The sequence below is a fragment of the Poecilia reticulata genome, linkage group LG7 (genome assembly GCF_000633615.1).
Source record: "Poecilia reticulata strain Guanapo linkage group LG7, Guppy_female_1.0+MT, whole genome shotgun sequence".
NCBI lineage: Eukaryota > Metazoa > Chordata > Actinopteri > Cyprinodontiformes > Poeciliidae > Poecilia > Poecilia reticulata.
Genome location: NC_024337.1, coordinates 6,013,540 through 6,033,993, shown reverse-complemented (window position 1 = coordinate 6,033,993; position 20,454 = coordinate 6,013,540). Strand labels below are relative to the sequence as shown.

Below are 20,454 nucleotides of genomic sequence, written 5' to 3'. Positions count from 1 at the left end.
CAAGGCATCAAGTAATGTAGATAAATTTCATTGAAGTAATTTTTGATATATGCCGTATTTTTAATACAGCAGAAAGTAACATAGTTATTTGATTGTGCTACTATGTGGCTAAAAAAAAGACATAATAACACAATTTTTTCAAATTGCTCCAGACCTTTGACCTTCTCTCCAAACCAAATACGGACCTTCAAACATGACATTTGAGAGTTTAAGAAAAAGAAAAAAAGACCCAAAACATTTTATTTACTTTTGGCTCGTGCTTCGGCTTCAGTGTTAATGCTCCCAAATAAGATCTTGAAGTCACAACAGAGTTTTAACACCTTACTTGCTCCACAAAAACAAAAGACAACAACAACAAAATTACTCCCAGCCTTGTTTAATTTTTTTTTCATCTCTGTCTCGCAGCAGGCCGTGTCTCTTTCTCTGCCGCTTTTATGGCTTCTTTCTTCTGCACAGCTATTCTTTGTTTTGCCCCCCTTCCCCACCCTTAGTTTCCGCCTGCCTGCATATGTTTTGGAGGCCATTAATCGTCCCCTGCACAACATGCACCCCAGCAGATAATTACAGTCATTAAACCAATTAGGGAGCACATGGAGGGGAGGCCCTGAGGCCTCACACTCCTGTTCTTCTCTAACGGTACAGCCGAGGTGGTCCGCTGAAGCTTTGGCAAAGCCTTCAAAAAGGAGCAGGGAGTGAATTACTTCAGCCCAGCTTTGGATTAATGCAATTTCCTGTTGGTGTAGCCTTGAAAGACCTTGCCAACTTCGCTGCAGGCCAAGTAACCAGAGCCGTAGGGCAGCAGAAGTTCTATCCCATTTTGAGATTTTTTTTTTTTTTTTTTTTNAGCAGCCACTGAGGTTGGTGTCATCAAAATATGCTCTTCTAAAAGTTAAAGAAGATATTTGGGGGCTCCCGCATAAAAAAAAAAAAAAAAAAAAAGAGGAAAAAAGAGATCCAAAGTGGCAGGAAAGGGAGGGAAGAGCGGTCAATCTGCAGACATGGTTTTCAGCAGAGCCGGTCTATCATGTGATTCAAAGCTAATATTATGGTTCCATTGTGCCTGACACAGTGGGAGTTCTGGCAGAGCAGGACCGTAGCACCGTGGCTCCTTAGCTGTGCAGACGGGTAAAAGTGAGACTTCCCGTCGTCGTCTGCATGTGCAGTCAGACCAGGAGATTCTCACACTTCCAAAAAAAAAACAAAGACTGATGAAACCGTTTTCTGATTAATACAAGAATGCAAGAATGTGTGGAGTGTGTGAATTTTATTGTTTGTTTTTTATTTATTTTATCTTATTTCTATCTCTCTCTTCTCATTATTTCCTCTTTTTTCTTGTATTTATTCATTGGTACATTACTGCAACTTTTCCTCTTGTTTCAGCTTATAATGTCGTGCACGTTCCTACGTCATTTTGAGGTTTTTTTTTGTTTTTTGCCTGAATCATCTTTTTGGGGAAAAAATGACTTAGGCCATTATTATAGGATGTTGGCAATGTGCAATGTATGTAACTGCAAGAGACAAAAGACTGCAACTATAGAAAAGTGTCACTATTTATTTATTTTTTGTTAAAAATTAATAAAAACAGTTTTATTCATTTAAGTTCAAAAGTGAAAAAAAGAAACAGTTTTCTGTTCCATCGCTGCGAAGCAGCACTTGATGCTGGTCTTCTGACCTCTTTCTGGTCGTAAACAGCGGGAGCCATGCAGGTGTTCTCTCCTGACTTATTGACGGCAGGTAAAAGTGGAACGCGCACAGAAAGAAAAACATATTAAATACTTCACGCTAAGGGTTAGATCATGGGGCCCACCCGGCACTTTCAGCCCCGTCGATATGTGATTTTAGAAAATGGATATGAAACGCGATAGGTTCTTAGCCACAAAGGTCACCCTTGGCCATGGGGAGGTAAAGTTTAAGTTTCTCCTCAATTAAATAAGGAAGCGAGATTCTCTAAAGCTTACTGACAGGTTGAGCCTTGTCAATGTAATCCACAGACAAAAGAAATATAGAAATGACATTTCTGTGGCTTTAGTGGCTGTTTAATGGCTTTTCAGCACAAAATACTTTCCAAGCAGTTAGTCTAAGCCAGGATTAAATCTCCCCAGATAAAGAAACAAAAGCATCATGTTTGCTTTGGAGACGTGTGTCTGCGTATCCACCATTTATGCATGGAAACTCTTTCTCGCGCTGCCTTGCATACGTCTTCATAAACCCTCGATGTCTTTCGCATTTTCTCACGTTACAACTAAAAGCCGCATTTTCGTGAGATTTTATTTGATAGATTCAGACAAAGTCCTGGGTAACTGTGGAGTGGAAGGGAAACAATCCACTCTTTTACTTATTTCTTTTATATAAAACATTCAGAAAGTCAAATTCATTTGCATCGCACAAGTCATAAAGAACTTCTCAGAAMAAAAATGGAGGAACAGGAATAGGAGATTCATAACAAACATGTCAAAAGAAGAAAAGTAAAGATGAGRAAAAAAACAACCCTAAATACTGAAAGCAAAGGCTGGCTGTGAACCAGTGGCCACTGGCCGTAATGTGGAGTGTGCAGGGTCTCCCAGTGACTGCATGGATTCTCTCTGGGTACTCTGACTTCCTTCTACAAATAAAACAAGAAAACACTTTTGCATTAAAAATGGTTGTTGTGGTGGACTGCTGACCTCTTCAGGTCTCTGAAAAAGAAACAAAAAAGGAAAAACAGCTAGCATATATTAATAATAAACAGATGAAGTCAAATTTGATCTGAGTCTTCATTTAAGCCTTTCCTGCTCGTCGACGAGATTCTTAAATCTATGCTTTTGCAAACAGAAAGCCTCTGCAGTAATTTAAAGATTGGTGTAATGTGATCCACTTGTTTTTTTTTTTTTGTTTAGTTTTTTTCCCCCCAGTAATCTGGCAGAAGCATTTTGAATAAATGGCAGATATTTAACTGATTCGACTTTATAATTTAGAAACTTGAAATTGGGCCTCTGTCTCTTTAAGAAGCTCCTGCTGACTCTGAGACTCTGTCTTCAGGAAGTCATCACTACACTGTTTCTCTATTGGCCCTTAAACAACATTTTTACCAGAGTTGCACTGAGAAGTAGCTCTTTAATGAGCTCAGCAGATGTGTTTGCTAATTGCCGCTGGSTAGTCTGAAGGAGCTGAGTGTGGGAGGTACAGGGGACGGGCGCTGTATGAGGCAGAAGCTTGGTAGTTTGGACACTACAGGTCCGAGAAGGAGCTGCGGCTTGAAGGGTGCAGCTAGGTTCACCCRGGCTTTTGGACAGCTGAATGGTTGCCGCGGGAGACTAAAGGATTTCTCAAACGTGTTATTTTTGATGAGGGAATAACATTTTAACATGATACTTAAAAAAGTCGATTTCACATATAAGTCTAGGATGTCTGCCAAAGACATATTTCACATATGAGTTGATGTTGACTTTCACACCCAAACAAAAACAAACTGAACAGACGAGAAGCMACTGATTAAGCCTTGGCTGTGCTTTACCCTCAATCAGCCGTCTTCCCAGGGCTGATTGCTGCTGACTGTACGTTCTGCAGCCTCAATGCAGCCAAACCCCRTTGAGCTAAATAATGATTCTCCTGGAGTAAGTACATTTTTGTCAGCTCCCACTCACCAAAGGCAGCAGGTCTGTACAGGGAAATGTCAAGTAGGAAATTTAATGCATGAGGTGGGTCTATAAAAAGCACGGTGGTCTGTCAGCTTGACCTTGTTAACAACACAGAGTTTCTCCCTTCCAGAAAATTAGTTTCCATATTTTGTTTAGACTTGGCCGTCCCTACGCAAACACACAGTGGGGAAAAATGAAAAAACTAAAGTTCCGCAGAAGCCAGAGTTAACTTTGTTTGAGATAAGAAAATGGAGGTAATCACATTTGTTTTCCATCAAAACTTGACAGTCGAAGCAGAAAAAAAAACCAACAAAAAAAACGGTGCCTCGTGAAAACTTTGCAGCAGTGATCCAGCGAAGAAAGGCTTCCAGCTCCTGGAGGACCACAGAGATGATTGTTACTGAATGGTTGTGGCTTCCCTCTGAGGAGCATCACAGACTAACGAGGATGCTCAACATTCCTCCCACTGCCTCTTTGGTCCTCGACGGAAAAAATACAACTGACACACACACAAAAAAAAAAAAACTGCGTCTGATCAATCTCAAGGTTTATTATACATGACGGGGGCTCTAAAATGACCAGAGACTGAGTCACACAGAACAAATTAAGAGCCATTTCAAATGTGCACAGGGTGTTAGGACAGAGTGTCCATAAGACAGAACAGGGACACATGGACGCTTCATGATTAGCTGACAGCATTATGATGGATTGTGCCGGTTTATTCGAAGTGAGAGGCAGTAGTAAACCCAGAGGAGGCTTCTGAACACTTCATTCTGAGTTTACTAAATTATTCATAAAACAATTTTCAAAGCAGTTTATTCTTTGTAAGCCTTTCCCCCCCAAAAAAATAAACTTAAACAGAGCTGAGCTCCTTCAGAAATGTTTGTTTCAACCATAAAGGAAATCCATTTAAAAGTGCCTTTCCAAGGTACAGTGGCTCTCAAATGTCTTTAAAAGTGAATTTTGTCAGAGCTTCACAGACAGCTCATGTTAAAGCTTCTACCGATCGAGAAAAGGCATCAATTCTTCAGTTAAACTGAAAACAAACACATATACAAGAAGGAAAAATGTAAAAATGACACAAACAAACAAAAAAAGGTGTAATAACCTGATAGTGTGAGAGCATCCTTGATCAAATGTTTTGTTGAATTCAACTTCCCCACACCAAAACAGGACCACAAGTTTGAAACTGGAAAAAAAATGTCTAAAAACTTTGTCTCTAAAAAGTAGTTTCAAACAAATTTTTTCAGTTTCAAATTATTTTTTTTTCAGTTTTGATTTTTCTTTTTTTTTTTTTTTCTTTTGAACAAACTTTACACTAGTGCCAGAGCATCTGCCCCACTTCCTCTGGACAAAAAGTGCCTTTCTGATTTTTTTTTTTCATGTGGGACTTTTTAATTTCAACTTGACCTATTTTTATATTTATATTCAGGCCCTGAAAATATCAGGCCGCACCGTGACATGTTCTCCCAGACGTTACCCTGGACAGGATGTTGGATATGAAATGCTGATCTTCCAACACACAGCTCCGCTCTTTAATTTAAACATGTACTGACTGAATTTTCAGCATTATTTTTAATTACTATTGGAAAAAATGTCTTCATTTTACAATGTCACTATCCAGTTATTCACTGTGTCATAATACTGAGAATTGTTTTATGCTCTTCTGCTGACCAATTCCTTTGTACAATGAGACTTTTTGCAACTTATTTAGTTGTGGATTTAGTGAAGGATGCAAATTTAAATGAAATCTTGTTAGCACAGTAAAACTGTATTTGTGGTTCATCAGGTTCTCTGCAGTTGAACTCAAACAGATTGAATCCTTAAAATGAATCAAGAAAAGGTTTAAAAGTGTGCACACATATAAAACCATATTGTTGCTTTTTAAAAAATATATATTTCACACATTTGTTTTGCTATACAGTATAATTATTGTTTTGGAAAACATTTCAAAATAATTTATTTTCTCCATGGCAAACAGTCATTTTGTTTACTTAATACCCATGGAGCGCATGCACTTCTACCTTTCTACCAGCAGAGGTCAGACAGATCCTGAGCTTGTCCTCTTCTTCTGTCGATAAGAGCTGCTTCAGCATGAATCGCTGAGACAATGAACAGCCATTCAGACTCAAAGATGGGATTTCACTGGAATGTTTCCAAGCCGCTTCAGATTTCCGTCATAACAATTAGGAAGGCTCTTTGATTTCATGCACAAGCAAAGGGCAAAGGGGTGACTCAGCATGTTCTGGAAGATTTTTCCATTAGTCCAGAGAGATTTTTCCAGAATTTCTTGATGGATTTCCTGGGTTAGGACATATTAGGTTGGATTCTCCCTTTTTTTTTTTTTTTTTTGTCTTTTCAAAGTTTTTCCCAAAGGAGAACAATGAATTTTCCGAGGGGACCAGCTTTTCTTAGAGGTGCTCTGGTGTTTTGCAAGTGTGTGCCTAGAGGTTTCACAAACACTCCAGGGATCATTGGTAGCCCACTATAAAGCTTTTTATATCTGTTTATTCTTTGTCTTCAAAGAGTCCCAGATGGCGGCACATTTTCTGAGGGACTTCCACAGAGTCCTGATGAGGTCGTGGGGTTCGCTGAGGTTTCCAGGAACCGAAACGGCATCACATCCAAAGCTGTGTTTACTGGTGCAAAGGGGGGGAAGGAGGCTCTTGAAAGACTTGTGATCTCAAGAAAACCAAGAAAACATTTCATCTTCTTACTTTGGTCACAGGAAACTGAGAGCTCAGATTAATCTGCGTAGGTCAACAGAAATATCAAGCATGTTGCCATCAGATAAACTAAATTAACTGTGGAGAGTTTGGGAGTTTATTAATGTTTGCTGTGAGGATGATTTAATCAGATCTAATCTCTGTAATCACGATCAGTTTTTCCGAGGCCTCTTTCATTATTCCCTTCTGTGAGAATTTGCACTGTTCTTCTGATGATTTCTGCTCTGGTCGAGAAAAGGCCTCTGGCCTCGCTCAGACAGGGAAATTACACACATCGCTCATATCTTTTCAGTAAATTCCTTTAAACAAACAGCCTGTCTGAATGTTGACCAACTTCATCAACTCAGACCTAAAGTATCTAATAAAATGTTTTCTTTTTTTCCTTTCCGATTTTCCTGGCCAATTACTTTTGGCACAAGCTGCAGAAGCATGGATGTGGTTGCCACGGCAACAGGATTTTCCTTCACCATGGAGGGAAAGGCGCTGTTTCTCAGTGTGACGTCACCATCAGCTACGACGCCAAGATAGGAACCACCAGAGCTGGGAGAGGAATACAGATTGTGCCACAATGTATTTGGTCCAGATTTAAATCTAAAGTTGTCGGAGATCCACTTCTGTCTTCAACGCTGCTAAAGTGACTATCAGCTTCATCGTGAAGTCATAAGATAACACTTTGAAGCTTCAAGTGAAGATTTGCTGACGTAATAAAGAGGTAAGCAATTTGGCAAGTAGAAGTCCTTGTTGATGAAATAGATGTCAAAATGTCCATTTCTTCAATAGTCCAGTGAAGTTAGGAGCAAAGGCATAAAATGAAACAAAAACCTGATGGAGCAACAGAAAGACCATCAACAACCTGCTGTTGAAAATACAAAACTTTTTTGGATCACGGCTGGACCAAAACAAAGAGCTTAGCTTGGAGGATGACCAATACGGACAAAAGAAAGAAAGATGTCCAAGAAAACAAGCAAAAACTCTGGAGCATTTTTTACTGAGAAGATAAAGAGCAGCACAGGGAAAAGGTGTGCTAATTAGTTGTGTTGGACCAGCTTAACCAGAAAGCAGGAAGCCATTTTTGAGATGAGGAACCTGACTTGGCAAATACTGAAAAGGTCACAGAACGGCATGGAGCGCAACTTTTCAGAACATCAGGTTAGAGGTGAGACACATCAAGAAACATTTATGTAAAAAAAAAAAAAAACTATTTTCCACAGAATCATGCATGGTGGTGGTAGGGTCATGCTGGAGGGGGATTTTCTTTAGCAGCTGATCAGACTTGATGGGTGGGGCTGAATACAGTCGTAGAAAAAACTGTGGGGGACAGAGAGGCTTTTATTTCAAAATACGTAATGCAATTAATCTGGATCGTGTAATTAACACGTTAAACGTTTTAGATAATTTGCATGGACTAACATCCAAACATCCACAGGCCTCGTGAACAAGAAAGAAACAAAGACAAGAAAAAAAAATGTTACTTCAACTTGCATTTTTACTGGTCTCGTTGAAAACAACAACATCAACGAATGAAAGTGAATATAAGACCAAGAACTGGAACCCAAACAAATCTTGAGAGTTACGAGAGTGTAAATAAAAGGCAAACCTAACAAATGTTTTATCGGCTGCTGAGCTTGGCGTCCATCATTCTTCATGCCCTCTGCTCCCAGTGAGGTCGTGATGGATACAGCAGCATGGAGAGGGAGAATACAGTGGGAGGAGAACGGGAGACAGGGGGGGAGGAGATTCACACTCGTCAGCAAACAGGCACTCCCCAATCTCCCCACTTTCCTCCCTCTTTCTCTCTCTCCCTCTCTCTTTCCCCTCCTTCTCTCCCCTCACTCTGTTAGTGTTGCTCTCTCACATCTTTCCTCCCATACAGAGAAGTCAGCCGGTGCATCAGTCTCCAGCTCATCCAGCGTTCGCTCGCCCCTCCTCCCCCCGACTCAGCTGATACTTCTCCTGCCTCCGCTGCATCTTTTCTCTCCTTTTTCTTCTGCTTTTTTCCGCTCTACCTCCTCCTCCTCCTCATCATCCACCATGGTGAACAGATAACCAGTTGGCCGCGCTTGTCAGACCATGGGTGCCTGCCTCTGCAAAGGTCACAAAGGTCAGTGTCAGAGCCCACCTGTTTGTGTGTGAATGTGTGAGGATTTGCAGGACAAGTCGGTGGATTTTAACCATCAGGACTGCAGGTGAAGTTGTACGTTAAGTTTACGAGAGTTTTGCCGACACCCGACCGAGATGGAGAGTGTCAAGTTTGGCACGTCGGAGTTGACTCTATTACAGGAGCGATTGCTTTGAAATCAGAGAAGCCTGCTCTATAACCAGCAATCTGAAAAAGCCATTATGACAGCTTCTCTTTCTCAAAGCAATCTGTGGACTCTGACTGGAGGGCAGCAGGTTGATGACTGAGGGAGAAACAGCGAGAGCCTCATCTGACTGTCATCCCAGATTGGTCAGGACTTGAAGATGTGACTTGAGTTGCAATTTTCTCTTGCAGGAAAAAAACAAAAAACAAGGATTGTTTGACGGATCTCGAACGCTGCTTGACTGTAATGGTTGGAAACGTTTAAGGAGGAAACAGTAGAAATGTAATCGTGTTATTCAGAGAGGATCAAAATTTAAAACTCGTTTTGAGGTTTGAGGTGTTTTTGACCCCTAACATTCAGGATTACAATCCGGCGTGTTTTCCAGGCGGATTTTGTGTTGTTAGGTGGAAAATAAATTAAAAATAAATAAAAAGACTAATGTTATAATTAGAAAGTGGCCCTTTCAAACAAGGTGTAAGGTATTGAGCGCAGATGCACTTTGGAGGCAGGCAGAAAAACAGATAAGAAGAGCACAGCAGGGGAAAGTGTGTATGTGTGTGCGTGCGTGTGTGTGAGTCAGGGTGTGATTTAAATCTACAGAGACAAAGGATTGGTTGGTGTAATCATGAAGGCGACTTCTTGACCTGCAGAATGAGGCTGGAGATCAGAGTGCGTGTTTGTGTGTGTGTGTGTGTGTGTGTGTGTGTGTGTGTGTGCGTGTCTCCATCAGTGTGTGACTGGAAGGGTATCACCTGGCTTTCCGTTGCCACGGCGTTTCCATCGTGACCGCCGATTGTCTCGACGACATCACCGACCACCCCCTCCCCCTCCCCCTCCCCCACCCTCGTGGGAAACCCCAAGCATGCGTTTGTATTACTGAAAGTGTGAAAAGTGTGTGCGCAAATATGTGTGTGTGTGTGTGTCTGCTGACCTTTTTAATGATGTCAATTCTCCACAGCACTGGCCGCCACTTCATTTCCTCTTGTCATTCACATGAGCCTCATCACCATCAATTATAAAGCAAAGAGGCAGAGCGTGAACTGATGCAAAGCTAAATATGCAGAGAGGCCTCGGTTAAATGGCACTAAGGGGATTTAAAGCTCACACACACACGGGCACGCGCACACACACCCACACACACACACACATAGAGCCTCTTCCATTATGTATGAGCCTCACTTGACCCCTGGTCACATATAAGTCTATCTAACACCAGTTATTTATGTGTGATTCCCCACAGAACTCCACCTGCCATCGTCATCGCTGCACCAGACCGAGGAAGGTCAGTCGGCTCCCATCAAGGTACGACTTGATGTCTGTGTCTGCGTAGCTAATATCACGCTTTGTTAGTGTTCACAGATGTACAAGTCTCGCTGTTTATCACAAGTCAGATCTAGAAGAAATTGATTTTATCCTAAGAATGAGTTTGATGTGTTCACTACCCCCTGGAAGAAGATCAGATTTCTATTCTTTCACATGGTTTATTTTTCGTATGTTTTTGCTTATTGCTAGTCCCATTAGCGTCGACAGCCTGCTGCGTCAGCTATTGATCCTGGGATCAGTTTACATTTTTAAAAAAAGACAGATTAAGTTTACAAAAACTCCCATTACAGATGAAGTTTTAAAATAACTCATTCTGTTCTCCATCGCTTTTGAAGGAAGGTACAGTCTTTAGTTTCAGACGGGAAAACAGACTTGCACCACAGTTTAGCTTACAAAGGTTATTTTGCTGGATTTTCTCCTTCCCATCACCTCCTACTGGATACCTCTGAAGGCAGCTCAGGTGCCACAAGGATTAAATAAATAATTAAACAAGGAAGTAAGTAAAATGTAGCCTCAGGCGTCACGTCTTGGTTTTCCAGATCTCATGTAAACGTATGAAGGAAATTCTCTCTCATTGGCCGTTTGTCAGAAAAGAGAGGAGGAGAGACACATTTAAGCTATTGTGAGAGGGAGGCAGTTCCCAGTTACAAAATGAGCATAATTGCCAGCCAATCAGAGAAGGACAAATCCTACTTTTGTCTAAAAGAGAAAAGAAAAAAAAATCAATTTGTAATAAAAACCACTGATTATGCTCTAACATATAAAAAAACAAATCCAGACCTTGCACCTTCTTAAAATCCTTGAAGTCTTAGCAGTCAGCTCGAGAACATTCAATCAGAGTTGATCATTTAGGAAAAGCATCTCCTCTTTTTGTTCTGATTGCACCTACTTGGGTGTCGAGATCGTGCCTTCTGTCGTTAGCACCTGATTCAGGCTGAGTGCGAATGCCGAAGAACTTCTGGCTGTTAACTTCATTAACATTCCTGTTTGCCTGGAAGAAAATAACGCAGCAAATGCGTGGGTTGAATTGTAAAAGGGGGGGAAGATGTGAATGTTCTTGTAGCTCTTGTTTTCATTTACAAAGTTTACTGTTGTTTTGTGCCGAATCCTAATTTATCCATTTACACACAGATTTATACGCCCACACAGTCCCTCGAGTCTCCGTAGAGATGTTGTTGTCTGTGGCTCGAGCTCACAAACGCGGACAAATCAGAGGTGAAGTAGGGTTCAGGATCTTTCCCCAGGACACATCAATATGCTCTGTGAAGAACACATTTCACAGCTGCATTACTTTGTGTCGATAAAAAAAAGTGCAATTGTGAAACAGACGGAAAATAATACATGATTTTCAAAGTTGAGAACCGAGAACTGCTCAGCCGCTTTGCTATGGTACCCCGAAAGAAAATCCAGTGTAGCTATTTTCAATCGAAAGTCTTGAAATTGGCAAATAAAGCCCTGATGTGTAACTTCTTTTTGGAAGAGTGGTGAAAAGGCAAAATTTGCACTCAAAATAAAATGATGGAAAACTATGGCTAACACCTGGTCATGAATGCACCACCACTTTTTGTATTATGGTGTGGGGTTGTTTTTCTGGGATTTTTTTAAGAGATTGGGAAATTAGTCAGAGTTGATGGAAAGATGGAGGAAAAACCTGATTCTTCCATAAACTCCAGACTAGGGCAGAGGTTCATTTTCCAAAAAGCAAAAAAAAGCCCACAAGTATAGAGCTAAAATGGATATAATGGTTATATTAAGAGCTATTTTTGTAAGAATGGTCCACTTACAAAGCTACAAAGTCCAGAGAAATATCCGTTTTGGAACGTATAGTTTAACTTAAAAATGAACGCTTACAGCAATCTGAGTGAAGTTAAGTTATTTAGCAAACATTTGATGTGTGAAGCTGGAGGGAGAAAAGCAATGCTTTGCCACTAACGATGGGCATTTATTGTATCATTTATCACTTATCGTGATACATTTCTTATCATGATAAGAATTTTGATTTATTGCTGTTGTGAAAATCCCAATTCATTTTGTTTAAGAAAAACCCAAAACTGTTCTGGATGGTAATGCTTACTATTTCCTCCAATGTTAGTTCAATGAGACCATTGATCAATACCAATGCATTTGAAAACACTATTAATTGCAGTGATCGTATGTACAGTATCTGTGTTTGTGGGGCTGAGATCACAGTCAATTACTCAAAAAAATAAACAAATAAATTGATATCACAATAAAACTATAAGTCCATATTGCTCACCTTTATTCGCTTTTATAAAGAACTTATTCCAAATTCAGTTTATGGTGAAATTAATCAATTCAGTGTTCAGAGTTAAACTCACAGCTCCAGCTTCAATTGTCTCTTGTTTATCAATTATATCATGTATACATTTAGGTAAAAATGTTACTCAACAATTAGCATGTTGATTAGCATATGAGCATAACGTATCTATTTAATCCTGATTGGGTATTTGTAACCTCTGCTTTGCCAGCATATTTACTCTTCTATCTGTCTCTCTCTTGCCTCATGCGGTGCAGGACGGTCAGAATCCTTCCAACGGCACAGTGGCAGATAAGTCCAGTCGCTATGACATTGCAGAGCTGGCTACATCCTCTCTGATAGGTGAGAAACACAAAGACAAACATGTCTGATTCATGTTGTGCGCTGCCTTGCAAATCAATTCCGGGGAAGTAACCACAAGGGGTTGGAAATGCAAATTTCCTCCTTCCTTAATCTTTTTCTCTTACTCACCCAAACACGCACTAATATCCATCTTCAATTAGATCTTCTGTCTTTGCCTTCGTGTTCTTCCGGATCTCATGTTATTGCTTCCTCCTCTTCCCCTTGTCACCCCCCTCTTCTCCCCCCCATCTATACAGCGTCTCTCACCCTCCAGGAGGCTCATTATTTTTTGTTAATGTGTTGTGCTTTGATGAACTTTTCCAAGTGGAAGCTCCTTTATTAGACTGACAGAGTAATTATCAGCGGCATAAAAACCCCATGAATAGGTTAGACGAGTATATGCAGGCGCACGGCTGAGACGATGGCAGATTGAATGCAGTAAAGTGCGTTTAAAAGGCTTTTTAACATTTACTCAGACATAATCAATCCTCACAACCTGCTGCTGCACTTTCAGCCGAGGTGTGACGACTGCTGTCAAACAACGTAGCTGCTAAAAGCACATCATGGAGCTTTAATGCAAAACGGTGATGTTAGTGTTTTCGTGCGCTTTCCCTTTTATTCTGCTCGCTATGCAAAGTCATTGTCTCATATATGAAGAATTATTTCTACCGCTTCAACTTTTCACATCATAACTGCAAACTTTTGTCTATTTCTTTGGGATTTTATATGAGAGTCCAAAACAAAGTAAAACGTAATTGCGAATTGGAAGGACAGGGACACATCTTTAATTTTATATTATTGGTAAAATCTGAAGAGTGTAAAAGTAAATTTTATACAATGCTTTCTATAAAATAAAAGCCTCCACATGGCATGATCCTGCCACCACCGTGTTTCACAATAGGGATGTTGATATCATGTTTCCCTGATATGTTGTGCCTGTTTGTTGCTTTTCTAAATCTGAATACATGTGAGGGCATTTCTAATTTATTCCCCACATCAAGTTTTGCTATTAACTACATTTTTACCAAAGTTTTTATTTTAAAGGGTTTTTTTGTTGTTGTTGTAATTGTATGGTTATATTATTTGAAATAATCAGTGTGTTACAATTAATATTAAATGTTTACCCATAAGCGTAAATGGGGTGTCGTCTCTGAAAGCCACATTTCAGTGTAAAGCAAAACCTCCCACTGTAAAAGCTTCAAAATCATTCAAGTTTGAGGATCTTGCTGGATTTTTTTTTTTTTACATTTTAGTTTTCCTCATTTACTTAATTTTCTAAACATCAAACAAACATGCCATCACTTTTACCACCTTCGTCTTTTCCCCTTGAATATTTGATTGAAGGCCAAAGTCTTGTTTGTATGTAAACATGTTTCCATATGAGGCAATGTGCCACTAATTTTACAATTGGCCCATCTTGTAACTATTTCAGTTTACTTCATTGAACTTTTAACCTGTATTTACTGCAGTAGCTTTGATAAACGAGTCGGTGAAACATTTCTGTACATTCTGTCAGGGACATTCGTGAACAGCTACTAAACGTAGCTGAACTACGGTAGAATCGGTAATCAAAACCACATTTTTAATTATATCTGTAATATTTAGCCTGTATGGTTGTCATATATTTGTCGCTTGCTTACTTTCAGACAAAACGGGTTCATGCCCCTACCATCACATTTTTAATTGCTGATTTTAAGAGATAAGAAATGTTCTCACATTGCCATTTTCCTTCAGAGTAAATATTACAATATTGTCAGAAATTTCATGTTGTCTTTCTTACAGTTAAATTTTAATTCAGCAGTTTTTTTCCCCCTGATGGTCCTGTACACTAGAACCTAACATAATTAACATCAATAATAACCTATAAATGATAACTGCATGGTGTCTGCAGTAGGATTATTTTTGCTAATGTGGCATTTAATACTGTATAGTGTAACATGCTGAAGCCCAACATCATCAAGTGGCTTAGTGAATGTAATTGTTGCGTTTGGGCAGCTTTACATCTCAGGCTGTGTGTCAGGTGGTGTTTAGGATCCACTTAGTAATAATATTTGCTGAACACGTTGCTCTCATTTCAGATCAAGGCTTATTGAAAACCATGACCTTCACAGCAATCGGCTGGTGGCAGCTAAGCTAAATGAAATCAAATTATCTTTAGACATTCAAAACAGCTTCTGACTGCAATACTGGTGCGGCATTTACAAGCCCACACGCACACACACACACACACACACGCACACACACACACACACACACACACACACGCACGCACACACGCACACACACACACATTATTATTCATAACAATGTTTGAGCTGATATTGGTGATAATAAATTCTCTGCATTTTAGGCAAAGCTTTAAAACCGTCAAGTATTTTTTTCTGGATGTGCAGCACGTTTTGTTTTTGTTTTTTTTCACTTTGCCATTTATTTAACATGGTTTGTGAGCCCTTTGGGCTGCAGAATGCTGATTCAAATACGTAACTTTTAGATATCAAGTTGTCTTTCAATATGTATCAAGGCATAAAAAGATTTATGAAAGTTCAGGTTAGGAAATTTAAAATATACATAGTGTTTACAAAACTTTCTTTTCAACTGTGTATAGTCATGGAGCTCATGAAAGGTGCATCGATTTCAATTCAATGTCAAGGCAGTTGGCAAAAAAAAAGAAATCATGACTTTAGTTTGTAACTAAACCACCAAACATTGGAAATGAATCAGGCTGAGACTGAACTCATAAAGTAAAGATTTACATGCTGATTCATCCAGTTAAAAGGAGGAAATAAGGATAAAGGCCTGAGCAGAGTAACTTGGAGATCCAACAGACGGCTCATGCAAACGGCTCTTCAAATGCAGTTAAAAAGTATCTTCCTGTCAGTATTTAGGAACAGGAACCATGGCACAAATCAAAAACATTTTTAATTAATCATCTGCATCGGCTATTATAGGTTTGCATTTTGATGATGACATATTTGATGCAATTTCTATTAAATACATTTAAATAGATAATTATTTGCTTAATGTGTAATTAATAATTTAACTGTTTGTTTCATGTTGTCCCTCTCGACCCTTCATACACCAGACATAGGTTGTAAAATCTTTAGGGCAAACACATGATATGTCTTCAGCTATGAAGAAAGATTACAAACGTCTTGTGGTTGCAGGCAGCAAACCATGGCAATCAGCTCAACAGGTGTCAAGTCTTGTATAAGTATAGCAGTGTGAATGAACAGGAAAAAAAATATATATATGTAAGAAGCAGCAGCACTAAAGTGTTGGAGCATACGCCACAAACATGGCTGAATAAAACTCAGCCTTACAATTCTCCTCTCCACAGGACTCAGTTTTGTTGAGGGGAGAACTAATTCTGCAGAGTTTCAACATGAGAGATTCATTCATCATAAGCGGGCTCACACCAATCTGTCCTCTTCAGACTGAACTTTGGGGGGAAATGGCTCATCTCTAACAACATAATCCATGTAATAAGATTTTTGTACGGACTTTTCAGCCATATTCTTATGAAAAAGTTAACAAATAAGCTGATTATGCGGTGCTGTTGACGAAATGTTAGATTTTTTAAAATTGCACTCGACACCTGCGAGCTGATTGGCGTCTTTCTTGTTCAGATGTTTGCAGTCATCAGGTGTTTGCAATCATCTCGCATCCATTAAGACGATGAACACGGATGGAGCGCAGTTTGCACCGTTGTGCTTAAGCCTCACTTTGACATGTGAAAATGTTTGTTTTTGCTTCCCTCCGTAGCAGATGGAGAGCATCTTCAAGTCTGTTTTCTGTCTTTGAAACAAAAACAAATTAAAAAACCGAGGAAAACGTGGGGGCCTTTTTCCGGTGCGTTCACGTTGCCTGAACTGATGCAAGCAGATATTTTCCTCAATTTTTTTTCACTCGCCACCCCTAGCAGAGCCATCGCTGTGTGGAAGCGGGGTGAGACAGCTGTGGGTGACACAACACGCAATAAAACGTGCTGTGAAATCTGCAGGTATTGAGCTCAGACGAAAATAAAGTGGCTGTGATGTTTATCTCAGCTTACCGGAACCGAGGCAACCAGCCCCCCTTTTTATTATGTTGTCTATTTCCTGTCATTACACTGCTGACATTTTTCCTCCCGTTTCCCCATTGATTCTTTTTTAACATCATCTGTTCTCTTTATTTGACCTTTTGTCTTTTCAACCTTTGCAATGTTTCCCCTCTGATATGGCTTTAATTTTCTCCTCTGAAATATGAGCGAGGCGTGCTGTCACGTTCACTTGCGCTCTTCATTTCCCCGAGACCTTCCTACCCTTGTCTCCTATGATTACATGAAAGGATGGCTTCTTGTTGTTTTGTCCAGTGATTTCAGCAGGTCATGAATAACACATTAATGTCTGGGCTGCAGGGACACACAGAGACTCACAGCTGGATTGCAAAGCTGAAGCAGATGATTCTTCTAGGATGTTTTATGTTTAATTGAAAAAAAAAGGCAAATGACGACGTTTCTGTTATATTTGTTTGTTAATCTTGTGACGGTGATTCTTCTTGGATATGCAGAGAAAAGATGTGAACGAGTGACAAGGAAATAGTTTGCTAGTAACAATATCTCTCAGCTAGCCTGCGTTTAGCGTATCCATGGTAACTGACTGGTCGTTGGATGGGCGTAGTCTCCACCGTTTTTTTTATTCACTTCACAACACCATGTTGAGGTGGACATTTATTGTATCGTTTACTAAATCTCATTACCAATTTCTTTTCATGATGAGAATTTTGAATTATTGTTGTCGCAATAAATTAGCAACCAGTCAGAGACACTGCGACAGAGTTGGTCAGAAACAAACAACGTCTTCATTCCTGGTGTACAAAAATTATGTGCTTACAGTGATTAATATTTTGTTCTATTAAATAAACCTTAACAGAAATATTCTATTGTGTTTCCATGCAGGCTAGATTTGACCCCAGTTTGCTAAAAAAACATACTGAAATGGTAGCTGTCTAGGCAAACATTTGTATCTATTTTGGTCTAAGACGTTTGTGACCTGTTAGTTTGACACGGATAAAATTAAAATCTGCGAACGAGTTGAGTTTGAACTCCACTAACATGGCATGTCTGCGCACAGTCACACCCACCTATACATCCACAAATGATGGATGAGATCAGACAAAAATTGCATCATGTTGCACAGAGATGAACGTATACATATCCTTTCTGTATCAGGCGACGGTGGGTGTATAGGTAGAGTAGTCGTCTTGCGATCGGAAAGTCGTACGATTCTAGCTTCCTCCTGTCACATGTCGATGTGCCTCTGGGCAAGGCACTTAACCCCAAATTAACTTAACCCCTACCGATCTGCATATCGGTGTGCGAATGGGTGAATGTGACTCCAGTGCAAAGCGCTTTGAGTGGTTAAATTGACTGGAAAAGCGCTATATAAGTTCAGTCCATTCAACAGGAGACTGCTGCAAAATTGGATGATGCTGTTCTGTAAATAATGTTGCAATTCAGGTTTTGTTTTTTTCCACCAGTCTTAAGTTGATATTTATCATGCTATGCCATCATTTTTCCCCTCTAAATTGTCAGTCAGTATAATGGTAAAATAAAAGTGAAATGAACACAGTTGATTTCTATAGTATAGCATAACCCAACTGCAGCAGAAAGTCGTCCCATTCTGCTTTACCTCCCTCATCAAATTATCCACTTTGCTCCTCTTCTCGGCCGGCCTATCCTTTTATCCAATAAATGTTATGAAGACGCATTTCTTCTTCTCTTCCTCTCTTTGTTTAGGCCTGGTGGCCACGATAAAGGAGCACATCACCAAGCCCACAGCGATGGCCCAAGGGCGAGTCGCTCACCTGATCGAGTGGAAAGGTTGGGGTGGATGCGGCGGCGCCGAGGGTGGAGGAAACAGGGCCGGGTGGAGCGGAGGCTGGAGCAAAGGAGGCGGCGGATGGGGGGCCATGGGGACGGAGCTGCAGGAGGATGAACAGTTTTACTCCCAAATGACGGATGAAATCAAGGAGGCCCGATTTGCTGCAGGTGAAGCAAACCGATGGGTTTAATTTAGGTAAAACAAAAGGTGGTCAAGCAGAAAGGTGGTGGCAGGGGGCTGGGGGATCAATAACCCTAAGGACTTCCAAGGACAGTGGCTTAAATCTACTCCTCTTATTGAATTTTCTCTAATTTGTGACGTCTGCTGGACCTTTTGAGAAACGACGAGGGGATTGACTCAGGAGAAAACCGATAGAAAACATGTTTTTGTTTCCCAGGCGTGGCGGAACAGTTCGCCCTGGCCGAGGCGGCGATGAACATGTGGTCCATGAGCGACAACGCGGAGCAGCCGTCCACCAGCTCACAAGGTTGGTGAGTCACAACAGCTTTTAAGCCTTGAGAGTTTTTTTATTTTTTTTCAGGAGACCCTGCAAAGTTCACAGAATACAAATGGAGCAACAGATTAAAAGAACATCGCAGGTCATTTCTTCTCTAATGGCTTTGGCTGATTACAATCACAAGCTCATTATTTGAAGGCTTCCATTTTCTCTAATAGATTTTTGAGTGAAAAGATTTTCAAATGGATCAGAGGGTGAAAGAGTCTTGAAGAGCACAACTGGGTTTGAAGTTTCATGATTATATAAATAACGTTCACAACCACACCAGCTGAAAATGTAACAAAAGTTGCAATTTTGAACCAAAATTGAATCTCCACCGGACTATTCGGTGTGAAATAAACCTTAGAGTCTCGTTCTACTTTTGGTGAATTTTTTGCCAGGCAGGCCGCTCCTGGGAACCTCCGCCACCCTTCCATGTTTTCTCTGCAGTTCACTGAAGACAAAACCTTCTTTTAAAAAATGTATTAATATACTTAAAAACTTAATTTTGTACTTATTCAGGTTATCTTTACCTGGTGTTAAAAGTGTTTGATCTGAAACACTGAAGTGGGGAAAAAAAGAAGAAAAAAAAGCACAATTTTTCAGCGCGTTGTAATGATGACGAATTTCAGCCACTGCCACAAGAAATGTAACTTGTTTGACGGCTGCGCTGAGTTTGTATTTATTCCAAGTGCGTTTGCAGCCACATACTGTGCGCCGCAGCGCTTCTAAGCGGTGCTTCTAATGCAAGCAATTTACTTGCAAATGTAAATCATTTGAGTAACCTGAGAAGCTCCAGCTGTGATTGTTTTCACCACTTATTTCATTTTTCTTTTTTTTCTTTTTTGAGCAACTCGCTGACATTGCCGTCGTTTTTCAGCCGCAGAGGGCCACTTCTTGTCCAAGTATTTGCTCGACGGAGGAAGCGTCGGCGTGCCCCAGCACCTGTACAGCATTCACACCCAGTCTTACGGCGACGCAACCAGCCTGATTCACCCGCCGCTGGCCAACTCGACGCTTCCCCCAGCACTCGGCGCTCAGCGGGACGCTGATCGTCCATTTGAGGACGGCAGCATGGCGACGGCGGAAGCCGCCGTCCGCCACGTCGACAGCAGCTCTCTGTCCGAGGACGACGTTTTTTACAACTAGGCTCGGAAACGAAAGACGCTGGTCACCGCAGTGGAAACGCCCATGAGATTCAGTGAGGACTCGAGCCTCGTCCACCAGCAATGATTGTTCTGAAAGACATTTCTTGAGGCGAAACTCTTCGAAATGCATCAGCCGGAAAGAATTTAAAGGCCTGACTATAAATGCTATTTTTTACATGAGCGAGGGTTAGGCCTATTCTTCATGTGAATGTACAGTTTAAATGTGACATTTTAGTTTTTTATTCTATGTAGAAAACAACTGGAGCTGAGCTGTAAAGAGTCGGTGTAAATATATTTTTATAAAGCGTTGGTTTTAATATATATATGTGACAAATATGGCTGCCCTGGTTTTGTTGGTCA

The 20,454-nt window shown here is 40.4% G+C and overlaps 1 protein-coding gene across 2 annotated transcripts; it reads left to right on the top strand.

Annotated features, from left to right (window-relative positions):
- Positions 1-6,009: 6,009 nt before the first annotated feature.
- On the top strand, positions 6,010-20,430 carry fam131c (family with sequence similarity 131 member C). Of its 2 annotated transcripts, none has more exons than XM_008413068.2 (7): positions 6,010-7,055; positions 8,217-8,444; positions 9,887-9,948; positions 12,505-12,589; positions 18,366-18,617; positions 18,848-18,941; positions 19,827-20,099. In XM_008413068.2, the coding sequence occupies exons 2-7, from the start codon at positions 8,414-8,416 to the stop codon at positions 19,996-19,998; spliced, it is 696 nt and encodes a 231-aa protein (XP_008411290.1). In that variant the 5' UTR covers positions 6,010-7,055; positions 8,217-8,413; the 3' UTR covers positions 19,999-20,099. The 2 variants fall into 2 exon arrangements, with proteins under 2 accessions (XP_008411290.1, XP_008411289.1); XM_008413067.2 differs by having other exon boundaries at positions 6,012-7,055; positions 18,848-18,937; positions 19,827-20,430.
- The last annotated feature ends 24 nt before the right edge of the window (positions 20,431-20,454 follow it).